The 12,734-nt window shown below is 45.1% G+C and overlaps 1 protein-coding gene across 2 annotated transcripts in view; it reads left to right on the forward strand.

Annotated features, from left to right (window-relative positions):
* The window catches only part of FRY (FRY microtubule binding protein), a 439,561-nt gene that overhangs the window by 116,915 nt on the left and 309,912 nt on the right, over window positions 1–12,734 (forward strand). Inside the window, exon 2 of one of the 2 annotated variants that reach the window (XM_074330087.1) lies at window positions 992–1,164. Coding sequence is in view for 1 of the 2 variants with exons in the window: in XM_019749603.2 (XP_019605162.2) it covers window positions 960–1,164 (205 nt within the window). In the remaining variant the exon portion in view is untranslated. Of the gene's footprint in view, window positions 1–897; window positions 1,165–12,734 lie in introns of those variants that run through there. The other variant, XM_019749603.2, reaches the window with a different exon arrangement.

Here is a 12,734-nt window from a genome sequence, read left to right on the forward strand (position 1 = left end):
GAAAAGATGAAGAACAATTTCCACAGAAATAGAGCAAGGGGAAAGGGAACAAAGGACACCAAATGGCAAACTCTAGAAGAGAGAGAAAATGTGTGACAGGTCAAGGCAGGGATCGAGTAAATGCTGCTTTTCTCAGACCACCAAAGCAATTGACCCTTGTAGTTGAAAGCCAGGCAGAAGCCTCACAAAGAGAACAACACCCACTTTGCTGAGTGGAGGCCGTCGTCATTGCCACGGTCAGGGCTTGTTTGCTAGACCTCTGACCACGCGGCCAGACAGCTGACCTTTTGGAGCAGCCATCTGCCAGGTAGAGCACAGGATGGAAGGGGGGGTCGGCAGTGCTCGGTTCCCGGCACTGCAGCTGGTCACACACCCACTGCGGTTCCTTCCTGATCATCACCCACCATCTCTCATCATCTCCCAGCCAACTTCCAGTTGGCTGCCTGCCAAATAAGGAATTTAATAGAGACGGATGTGTGTTCTGTGTCTGTAGTTTGGAGCAAAAAGTTATGAGGGCATGTGAAAATGTTTCTCGAACAATTTTAAAGTCTGTAAGAGTTTGGAACTTAGGAAAAACGAGCCCTACAGTTTGCATAGGTATTCATTCTTAACTAGTGAGTTGTGTTTGCTTTATGGCATTATGCCAATAGAACAGAAATTTCATGTAGCAACCCTTACCCCCCTTTTAATACCGTCTGCGAGAGCACGGACGCGTGTGCCACATCTGCTCAAATTCCCCTAATGATTTTTTGCATGTCTCCTCCCCTGTGCTATTAAGTGTTGAAAGGAGGAGCCTCTTAGTAATTCTACACCTGCTCAAGTCCACGCCTATCCACTTTGAGCTTCCCAAATAAGTGTGGGCCGAGCAGGCAACATCTGAGCCTGGGTGGAGGTGGCCTGGCCGCCACTGGCTTTGGCTTCGCAGATTTTTGTTAAGAGTCTGTAATGCATCTTCTACAATGGCAGTTGATGACAGCAATTTATATTCCAGAACGAAGAACAAGCTACATTCAACTCAAAATGATTATAAGTCATCAAGACGCAGCAGCCTGCCTCCTGAACTCCTCCTAGGACATGATATTAGAGGAAGACTTCAAAGAAACCATAAAAACTTGGAACCCGTTCACCTGAGGCGCCCGAAAAAGAGACCATCCATATTTCCAGGTAGGAATTGTTTAAACTGCTGGTTCGAAACAAAACCAAACAAGGACTGTATTTCATTTGTTATAATCGGCTGTGTTACATTTAAAATTAACTTAGGACACTTTTCAGAGCTTACTTAAAGTAACCAAAGAAACATGTTTTAATGCAAAAAAAAAGTGTTTCTTTGATCAGAAAGCACCCCCTTTTTATTTCTTTTATTCTCTATTTGTGGTCACAGCTTTAAGGGTCAGTCATTAGGCAGCTGTTTTATTACCAGTCAGGAACAGCGTGGCTGGCAGGCCTGAAGAAGTCCATGTGTCTTTCGTTCTCTGGCATATTTTCTTTATTTTGCAAGATGATTGGATTGTTGAGCGAAGCTGACGTTTGTGTGCCCCAGAAATTAACACCATTAAGTACTCAAATGCATGCTTCAAATTCCTGTCTTGCCTCAGAGCCTGAAATGATTTGTAGAAAAGTGCTGGGTTAAACAATGTGGATGGTGAAATGTATGCGAGCTTGGAGGACTCTTGGCTTTTACTCCTGATGAAGGGACTCTGATGCCTGCTTTAGATGGCTGTGCCTGGGTCTTATAGACATGGGGACTGGGGCTGGTGCCTGTGACAGTGAACCCTACCTGAGGGGTCACTCACCGCAGAGTGGACAGCGTTTCATCAGCTTGATTTCAGTATTATTTGCGTGGGAATTTCCGGTAGAAAGTGCAAGTGGCCTTTTTATTGTGATTAACTGATTTATTAGTCTTTATGGAGGACAGATTAGACCCAACTGCTGAGAGCTAACTCAATGGTAGAAGAAAAGGAAAGAATAATCCAATCATGTTTTACTTCATAAAAATGATGTTGATTCCTCTGACAGCTGAGTCTTTATATTGCTTTAGGAAATAGCTAGGAGGTAGTTTAGAAAATGGGAATGAAGGCCACAAGCTGAAAATGACATTTCTTAAGGAAGCTGTTTTCGTGAATTTCTTCTTAGTTCAGTGATGGTCAGAGGTGTCAAACTCCTGTGCAGGAAAAAGCAAAGCACAGACCAGAGGGGGCCAGGTGGGCAGGTGTGAGAGTGCCGGGGCAGCAGGAAGGGCTGATGTGATCGGAAAAACGCTGTCGGGAGGAGACTTAGTGTCTAAAGTACCTAAAACACACAGTTGCTTTCTTCCTGTCCTCTTCAGTCTGCATGACAAGCATTTTTTGTTGAACTGGTTCCCTAGCACTTCTTCACAAACCTTTTCCCAGACCTGTTCTTCACCTGCTTTATTCTTTCTTCTCTTCCTTTATTATTTGGGTGATATGTCTGGATCTATGCGTGCTATGATTCTCCCAGCTTTTCTCCAGCGAGGATATGGCCCTACCCCCTCCTTCCTGAGGGCTTCTCTCCTTTCCAATCAGCCAGGTCCCAGGACTCCTCACCTCCACCAGCCAGGATGCCCATTTTGCCCTCTCTGTCTGCCAGGCGATCTAGCTCTGGGCTGTCAGCTACAGTCACAGAATTGTGAGAAGACCTCTTAGCTTGGACCTCACACAAGTTATCCTTCCTAGATCTTGAATTGTCATAATGAATGTGACACAGTGGAGTGTGAGAGAGCACTGAACTTATGGGAACAGAATTCTGGACTAGATTGTGTCCCTAAATGGCTGTGTGTTTACAAAGCTACCTCACTGACCCCTGTGACCTTCAAGCACATTACTGGTTCCTGCCTATTTCTGCCCCACCCTACCCCACTCCCCTTCCTTGGGGACAGCAACAGGAGATGGCTTTTACCTTCCTCCACCCAACTCTCTGCAGGGTCTCCAACTGACACGTTAGAGTCACCTGCCCAAAATTTGAACACCCCTGCCTGCTTGATTTCTAAATTCTCTTTCAACTAAACCTCAACTCCATTGTCACACAGGTTGCATGTACTTGTTTTTACAATGAAAATGCCACTGGCTGCAAATCTTACCTCAGTTCCTACACATCAACTGAAAACAGAAATACACAGACTGGGAGAACCATTCCCATTATATTCTGCTTCATAGTTGCACATAAAAAAGAGAGAGCATGTGGGATCTGAGGGAGAGAGAAATGAAGGCACAGCTCAAAATTAACAACTGGCAAAACGAGGGCTCAGACCGGGTCTTTGGACCCCAGCACTGAAGCTACTTCCCTCTGCTAAGCTGGTCTCCATTGTCATCTGTATCCCTTGTCAGATGAGATCCAGGACATGTGAACATGTTGTCCCAACATGCATTCACTCAGACCCTTACACCCCCCCAGACAACTTTGTCCTATATCTCAGGTCTCACATTTCCATTCCCAAACTGAACAACTGATTGCTTGATCAAGTCATTCGTGAAATATTCCTTTCGTTCTGCACAGTGTTAGGGATAGACCTTGGCGAATCCAGCTACATATCACCCCTGTTCTTATCCCTCATTTCCCTCTGACGGCCGTCTCACACTGTGGACAGTTACACGTCCAAAAAGCAAATCTGTTTGTTTCACTCTCTTGCTTAAAATTCTTCAGTGGTTAGCACTGCTCCTAGGATAAAGTTCAGGCTCCTTCATGTGAATTGCAAGAGGCCGCCTAATCTGGCCGCCGCGTCCGCCCCAGCCCCTCTGTTAGCACGCCCTCCCCTCTGCCCTCACAGCCTCAGCCCATCTCACCTGCTCCACTGGGGCAGGTGCTCTATACCCTACCTGCTTCACCTCACTAATTCCTGCCTTGGGTGTCAGGTGTCAGCTCACCTGCCCTTTTTCTGGAGGTTTTCCTGAACTCCACGTCAGGGCTGCTTCAGTCTGTGTCCTCATAGCACCGGCGCTTTTTCCTATCACAGCACTTGTCACACTGCACTGTAATTGTCTGTTTACTTGCCTGTATCTCCCAGTAGCCAGTGAGCCAGGGCCCACATCTGTCTTGTTAAGCATTGTATCCCTAGTACTGTCACAATGCCTGGCACGTAGTACGTGCTCAATCAATATTTATTCAATTGACTCACATTGCCCTGAACTGAATTAACTCTTGGCATGCCTTGTATGCTCTGCCTTCTTCCCGATTGTGTTGATGCTATGCTCCGTCACCCCCCACCCCCCCACCCACACACACATACCTGCATTCCTACTATGCCCTTTCTTCCATTCTCCACCTGGGCTTTGCGCCCCAGTTCAAGTCTCCTACTGTGTAGCGGCACCTGTCTTCTTCCTCTGCTCCTGGGTTCTCCTCTGCCCACCACCCGCGTGGCCTCAGCACCACATAAAGCTCTGAGGAAGGCTCCTCCTGGGACTGTGTCTGTTACCTGAGGTTGCGCCTGGGGTCCGTGGTCACTCTGTTACTTTGTGGTAACTACTGTTTTTGTTTGAAAATAGGGACTATATCTTACATGTCCTTCAATGGCCCGATTGTCTAGGATGGGGATTGCACATAGTAGGTGTTCAGTCAACATCAGGCGGTTCATTCACTAATTGGCTGTGAAGCTGTGCCCACCCTGTAGGGCAGGAGTTGGCAGATAGGAACGACTTGGCAGACAGGGAAAGGTCTTTATACTGATGTTTGTTATAAGAATTCCTGGGAAATGCAGGTAACCCTTGTCTCAGTGTGTAACTCATTCATTGAAAAATGTAGCAGCATCTTCCATATGCCAGGAACTACTCTAGAGCTCAGGAAGAGAGCAGAGGGTAAGACAGTGTCTGGTCTGGGCTGATGGGAGAGAATTTTAAGAGCAGGATGCTTGCACATTGTGGAACTCAGCAAGTGCTTCTTGACTAGAGGCATGAAGGAACCCATCCTCGCAGCAACGAGTCATCAGAAAAAACCAACACATTTAAAAATCATATTTATACAAGAACATCAAACACTGACAATTTATCTTGCATTAAAAACCTCAACCATGGAATGCTCCTTTGAGTTCTCCAGCCTTAGGTCTCACGAGGCCAGGTATTAATAGTGATGAAAGAATTCCAGCAGCTACAGAAAAAAAGGGGAGAGAGAGAGACGTGGTCCTGACACATGCCACCTCCACAAGCACGTGGGATTGAAATGAGCACTACCTGCACGGGGAACAAAGTGGGGCTCAGGTGCCAGATGTGGTGGCTCGTTACTCAGCACCCTTAAGCCAGCCAGTTGGTGAGCTGAATGAGCCAGTCCTTGAAACTAGCCTGACTTCGTCGTCTGTTGTGAAAAGCACAGGGCCATCTGCTTGGAGAAACAGGCAGCCCCATGGGCTTCCTGGTTGCTTAGTCAGGGGACGGGCGTGATGGGGACTGCTCAGGCCAGGAGATGTGGGAGCCCGGGCCAGGACTCGCGTGGCAGATCCGGCGCCATGTGGGCTCACCTCCACTCTCTGTAACACAGTTCTGTTCTAAAGGCATTTTTTTTCCAAATCCACAATTTAAAAAAATGATATAAAATCATTATTTTTACAGTCAGACAGATGGCAAGCATCCTCCTCCAGGGCGGCCAGAAGGAGACTATCAGGATGGGTGGTTGGGTTCCGGCTTCATCCTGAGAGCCTGCCGCAGGCACAGGAAACACTGGGCTTACGGACACCTCCTCCAGGGCTGTGTTCTCTCAGAATTCCGGCATTCCTGAATCCCGCTGACTAGTGCATTTGGTGACATTGGCGGGTCTCCTGGGACATGGGGAACTTGGTCAGGGCCTCCCTGGAGCTGCACTGTGAGAAGACTGCTTCCTGGGCTGGTATTCAGTTGTGGCAGGCTGTGCCTGGGCTCAGTGGGTCCACTTTGTGACGACAGGAACCGTTTTCATACACCTGGGATGCCCCAGGGCACCCACCACAGGCTTTCTATATGCTAGGTACTTAAGAGGTGGTGACATAGTCAGGCGAGGTGAAGACATGCAAGAATAAAGGTGTCACGACCACTCTGTGGGCCACTCCCCGGCCAGGGTTTGAACCTCTTCTCTCATGAAAGCATTTCAGCCAATGAGTGTCACAGAGTAAGTAGTCGTCTCACAACTGGGTGCAAATTCTGGGCCCCGTCTTCCCAAAAATGTAACCTGGGACAAGTCATTTGGCCCCTCAGACCAGTTCTGCGGGTTGTGCCAAATGCAAACGAGATAACGCATGACGACAAAATGATGAACAACTGGAATTAACTGCGTTCTCTTCGTCTTTGGTGGCATTAAAGGTTTTGTTTTCATAATTAGTACTTTTTCTTTTAATGGGTGGGTCATGGGTATAATTGTAACACCTTGCAAATGTTCATGGTTGGAAAGTTATTTGAAGTTGCTAATTGGACCCTTTGCTAATGCAAATTCTATTTAATGAGATGCCATGGAAAGACCCATTCATTTTAATTTTCTCGTAGAAGAGACTGACATGGAGACTTCTTCATAATATAAGTATCCATGTGTTGTCTCAACATGAGTCGTTGGACTGGAGTATAGTCATGAAAAGCCTCTGAAAATTGTTCACTATTAGGACCATCAATGTCTGTGTTTTATAAACTTAGTGGGAGCCTTGCTGTGTTTGATATTTTTGCCTAATTTTCTCTGCTGTCAGTCTTGTTTTTGGAAATTCAGCCCTTAAACTTTTCTTTGAACTAAAACTTAGAATAGAAAGGTAACTGGTCTGCACATATGATTTTTAAAAATAGCTTATATATGAGAGTGTAAATGAATTCCCCACTTGAAATTAATCTTTTAAAATACTTAGTGTTTAGACATTGAAAACTTTTGAAAGTCAACATTTAACATTTTAATTTAAATTATTTAATTTAAATTATTAATTTAGTCATGGCATTTCTTACTCAAAAATATGATGCAACAAAAACCTAGTTATCCTGTTTACTTAAATAGCCATATTTATTAATTGGACAAGTTTATTCAGGGGGATGAAGTTTTGTTCACGTTTTGCTTTGTTTTCTAAAAAGAAATGAAAACAAACTGAATGACACTATTAGTGGAAATCCAGTTACTTCTAATGAAAACAAAAATACTAATACTCTAATATATGCAGATTTACAAGCAAAGGGAAGTATGTTTTTACCTTTGTACAGGGACCATGAGCCCAGCATAAGAAGGAAGCATTAGATTTACATCTCAACTTCAGGCTTTTCTCCTTGTCATTAAAAACAAGAAAAAAGAAAAAAAATACAGGGCTCTGAATCAGGACATACTATATCAGTGTATGGGGAGGTGGCTTAATCACTTCTGACCTCTAAGCAATTCATTTCCTTTGTTGATCTATACTAAATGTATAATTTTACTGGCTTGAGATCCCAAACCGTTCTTCTTCCCATTCTTAAAAAACGCTCTAAGTATGTATTTGCATGTACACTATGAAAATATTATGTATTTTTGCATCCACATAATTTTGTATTTACTAAGTATACTTCGGTGATGTTTTTTAAGCATTTTAGGTGCCTGCATAAATAACATACTTTTAACAAATATTTCAGAGGAGATGGCCATTTGGTGTCTCAGTTGTGTAAGAAATGACCATATCCCAATATTCTTTTGTTTCAGATATTTTAGGACTGTCTAAAGAATATGTGCCTTAAAAATTTAACTAGAATACCTCCAGCTTCTCTTTAAAATCTAGAAAAACACAAATTTGGGAAAGAGGTTACAAAACGGTGAATGAGTAGCCACTTTTCGGTGACATACACGTAAAAACTCTCATCACAGGTAGTCAGAGTAGTTTCTAGTCACCATTTTAAGCCGTCCCGTCCTAAGTGGGGCGTGCGTTTATGTTATCATGCTGGACAACAGTGGCAGACGTACCGCAGAGCACGCTGGGAGATGAGAGCAGAAATGGAGGATGTACCTAGTGGTGCGTACTTCTGTCATGAGGTCAGACGTGCGGCTGGTGCTCCTCAGCTATCAAATCACACACCTCTCTCCCACTCGGAAACTTCAGGAAGACTGAAGTCATCTTCCTGGATAATCAATACTGGATGGCTTTTTAGAGTCATTATGGGAAAGAAAGATATAATTGAAAGAACATTTGTAAGTATCAAAATATGTGCCCAAGGATAAATGGAAGATATACTTGAGAAAGGCTACAAATCTATTCAACAAAAACATAAACTATCTTGCTGAGTGTTTTTTAGGTGAAAATACTGTGCAAGGGCTGGTTAAGATACTGATACACAGTAATTTGTCCTCATATCTAACTTTTTACTAAGAGAGCAGGGGACATGAATTTGGGCATTCAAGCTTCTATGGCAACCAGTATATAAGCCTCCCTGTTGCACTAGCTAATGGCAGTACTGACTGACGCCATGTCATCTGGCACAGAAGCCCTACTTGGCAGTGGATTTGCCTACAGTGAAGTCGCAGGGGACCTCCATTGTGTCCCCCACTTCTCAGGGTTTCTTTGCTGGAGGCTGGTTACTTTTTGTAGTTTGTGCCTCTTTTCTGCACCCTGTAGCAAATAGCTAAGTGGGAAAGGGTCGTAAGTCGAATGTCCCTCCTCAAAGGCCCAACTCAGGAAGGGTTTGTTTTTTTTTTTAATTAAAGTTTATTGGGGTGACAACTGTTAGTAAAGTTACATAGATTTCAGGTGTACAATTCTGTATTACATCATCTATAAATCACATTGTGTGTTCACCACCCAGAGTCAGTTCTCTTTCCATCACATGTATTTGATCCCCTTTACCCTCATCGACCACCACTCCCCACTTAGCCTCTGGTAACCACTAAACTATTGTCTGTGTCTATGATTTTTTGTTTCTCATTTGTTTGCCTTGTCTTTTGTTATTTTTGGTTCATATACCACATATCAGTGAAGTCATATGATTCTCTGCTTTTTCTGTCTGACTTATTTCACTTAGCATTATAATCTCAAGATCTGAAGGGTTTCTAGTCTTTTGAGATTTTCGAACTCCTGTGTAACTAACGGAATATTAATTTATCAATTTAGGGCATTTGTTCTCAGTCAATGTGTAAATACTGAATTATTGGAGGAGCTTTCTCAGAATCCATAGGTACTGGCACTAGAGATTTGATTTAGTAAGTGTAGGCTGGGGCCAGGCTTCTAACTGCGTGGTGAACGTTTTCCCCAGATACATATGACATTTGTACCATTTCTTGGTCGAGAACTATTGATGTAAAGGAACCAGAAAAGACCCTCAAAGATTGGAGTTCTTCTTAAGCTCTTCCATGTTGCACATGCAGGAAGCAGGAGGCAGCTATTTATGGCCAGTCCCATCCCTGCCTCTTGTCACCCAGTCCCCTCCCACTCACACACCAGCCACCGCCAGTCTCAAAGGTCAGCGTGTTCTCGGGCAGGAGGACAACCTGTGTTTTGTCTCCTGATGGTGCCGGGTTTGAGTTCCATTTTGTACAGGCTTCCTCCTGGTTCCCACTCGTACTCTTACGAGTTAGACAGATGGGCAGAGGCTGAGCCCACCAGTCTGCAGGTCTTTGTTCTGAACCCCCCACCCCAGAACCACAGGGTAAAATACTACCACTCTCTCTGCCGCCTCTTGACCAGTGTTTTACATGGTAAGAATGTGCTATGGGCTGAATGTTTGTGCCCCGCCCCCCCTCTTCATGTTAAAGCCTACCCCCAACTGGATGGTGTTAGGAGGTGGGGCTTTGGGGAGGCAGTTAACCCATGAGGGTGGGCCCCTCATGATGGGATCAGGGCCCTTCTGAAGAGACACTAGAGACTTGCTCTGCCCTGGGCCCTGTGAGGACGTCAGGAAAGATGGCCATCTACAAACCGGGAGGGTAGCTCTCAGCGGGCAAGGACGTGGTGGCCCTTTGGTCTGAGGCTTCCCGGCCTCCAGAGCTGTGAGAAAGAAATGTCTGTGCGGTAGCTTGTTACAAGTATGGCAGTCTAAACGGGCTGAGCCCCGGTGCTTGTTAGAGGCAGCCAATTGGGTGAAGGAGAGACATTTTGGGTCCTTAAAGACAGAGCCCTCCAACAATACAAGCAATATAGGAAAATATAGATTTCCAATGAATAAAAGTTAGTGAATATCACAGATGATACTTAGTGCTGCACAGAAGCTGCAGTATGCAGAACTAGGGTGAGCCGTAACTACTTATTTTCTCTGGTCATTGACTCACATCCACCCAAAATAAAGAGCAGTTGAGCAATTTCTCAAACGAAATATTGCCAAAACGTACTTTTAACAACGATGCCATAAACCACTACGTAACTATTTAAATAGAGGCTATGCAGTTTGGGAAGATTGAAAACCTCCCAAAGCGAGGGCTTTGCAGGTTGTCTTAATTTCTGCTGAATTAGAAAGGGCTTTGCTGTGTCAGATGGCCCCATGCCGTTCGATCCTTAACAAAAAGTAGGTGACTGAGATCTGCATGCTTAGCTGATCTGTGTATTCTAGGGGCAACAAACCAGCGCTGATTCTATAGCCAACACGCTCACAAGCACAAACTGGATGGGCAGGAAGAGAGCAGCCGTCCACACTGACAGCCTTTGCAGATGGCCTCCAATCTGCCTCCATGGGGGGGGGGGGGCGCAGTGTAGTCCCATTGTACTTCATGCTGAGGAAGGACTGAATGGCACGGGGCATCTCAAACTCAAAGTCTGCAGAGGAAACCCATCCGAAATTTGTCCAATGTGCTCAGCAGAGGGAGCCTAAGAAAATAATTTAAAGAAAATACAACCATAAGACAATAATGAGACACCTACCTCCACAGTCCCCTCCCACGGCGAGGAATATGTATGTGGTTTTTATCTTTGAAATGTTACTGGTATGGACAGGGCAAGATGACTTGCAGATACAGAACTGAGTTGGGTGCTTGTCTGTGGGAAGTGGGGAAGCTCCGTAAATGTCACCTGGTGGTTAGGACACAGTGGAGCATGAGTGTGATCGGTGTTTACTTGATACATAATGATTTCCTCTTTGAAAGAGTCTTTTAAAGTTTCCAAACATTGAAAATAATGATGAGTTAATAGGAGATCGAATAGGAAGTAGAGGGTTTCTGTTTCGTCCTCCTCCCTAAGGACAACAAGGGATTATATATCTGTACCCAGCCACTGCCTCTCTGGGGTGTATAGGAAAGTGGAGCAGTGAGCAGTGCGGGAGGGGGAAAGAGAGGGAAGGGGGAGAGAGAGCGAGGGAGTGGGGGGGAGTGAGGGGGAGATAGGGGGAGGTGAGGGAGAGAGAAAGGGAGAGAGAGAGAGAGAGAGAAAGGGAGGGAGGGAGGGAGAGACAGACAGAGGGAGACATGGAGGGAGAGAGAGAGAGAGAGGGAGGGAGGGAGAGAGACAAAGACAGAGAGGGGGAGAGAGGGAGGGCCAGGGAGAGAGGGAGGAGAGAGAGAGAGAAGCCCCAGAGTCATGGACTTCTTATCACACTCCTCCTTGGAAAGGCTCCCTAGCTCAGTCTGCACTTTATTGCTCTAAAACAATGTTAGGATCTAGTTCAATTGTATTTGGGCAGCAGAGAGACATTAAACATGAAATTCTGATGTTCAGATAGCAGTCCAGCGCTGCATGTTGCTCTCATTATGTTTGAATATATGGTACATGGAAAATGGACTTGAAAATCCACCACTCTTTCAGGATGACAGTAGAGTTGTAGTGTATATTTATGGTTTTGCTTCTTCAAAGTGTAGATGTTTGCGATTAATAAACACTATAAAATAGGTTAATATGCATAAAATTTGTGCCCAAAATAGAGATTGCTCAGCCGACTGGCCTGCCACCCCTTCCCTGGCCCAAATCTCCCGAGCTGTGAGGTAGTGATCTCACCGCACACACTGCTGTGTGCTGCCCACTGCTGAGTGGATAGCGGTGACATCTGTCGAAATGTGGCAGAAGAAACTGTCGCATCATTTAAGACTTAAAATAAGTTGCCATGAATTTTCTCCAAAGTGGAATATGATTAGGTGAGAAGTATACCTCACTTGCAAAATATTTTAATTTCATTATTGGGAAAGTAGGGAGAGCTTATACCCATTTTTAAGTCATGTCAATTCATCAAGCTTGTGTTTTGCCAGTTCTAGATATCAGTGAGTGTTCCAGGTTTCGGTCATGACTATTGCCGTTTTAATTCAATGATAAGGCATCTTAGGGAACCTATGGCATTTCTTCAAAAGTTGAATTCTTGATTCCCTCCTAATGATGAATCTTACAGAGAGATGCCTTTGAGTCCTGGGGATTTGCTATTTTTTCAGAGCTCAAACTGCAAAACGTGCTTAGAGGTCGTGTTGTTGAAGAGCCCAGACAAGAAATTAAGCTACTGGCGGGCAGCACAGTGCAGAAGAGAGACTCACTGAATGATGGTTCTACCAGGAATCTTAGAGAGCATCTCATTCAAGGCACCCATTTTGCAGAGGAGGAAAGACAGACCTTCACAGACAGCTGACATCCAGGGCCTCTTGCTTCCCTGTCGAACCCCCATGAGACCATCACAGAGACCATCACAGAGACGGAGTTGAAGGGCCTCTGGGTTGTTTTTTGTGAACATAGAAAGTGAGGAGAAAAATGACACCCACAGCTTTCCCTGTGGGTCCCAGAGGCACGTGACCCACCAGCCAGTCTGTGTTTATTCCACCTCCGCATAGTGTCCCAGTTGGTGCCACACTCCGCCGGGGACGTGGCTCCAGGGCCTCAGCTGGTTTCAGTGTTCATCTGTCCCTAAGAGATAAAAAGTCTGAAACAA

This window comes from Rhinolophus sinicus, linkage group LG04, assembly GCF_036562045.2.
Source record: "Rhinolophus sinicus isolate RSC01 linkage group LG04, ASM3656204v1, whole genome shotgun sequence".
Lineage (NCBI taxonomy): Eukaryota > Metazoa > Chordata > Mammalia > Chiroptera > Rhinolophidae > Rhinolophus > Rhinolophus sinicus.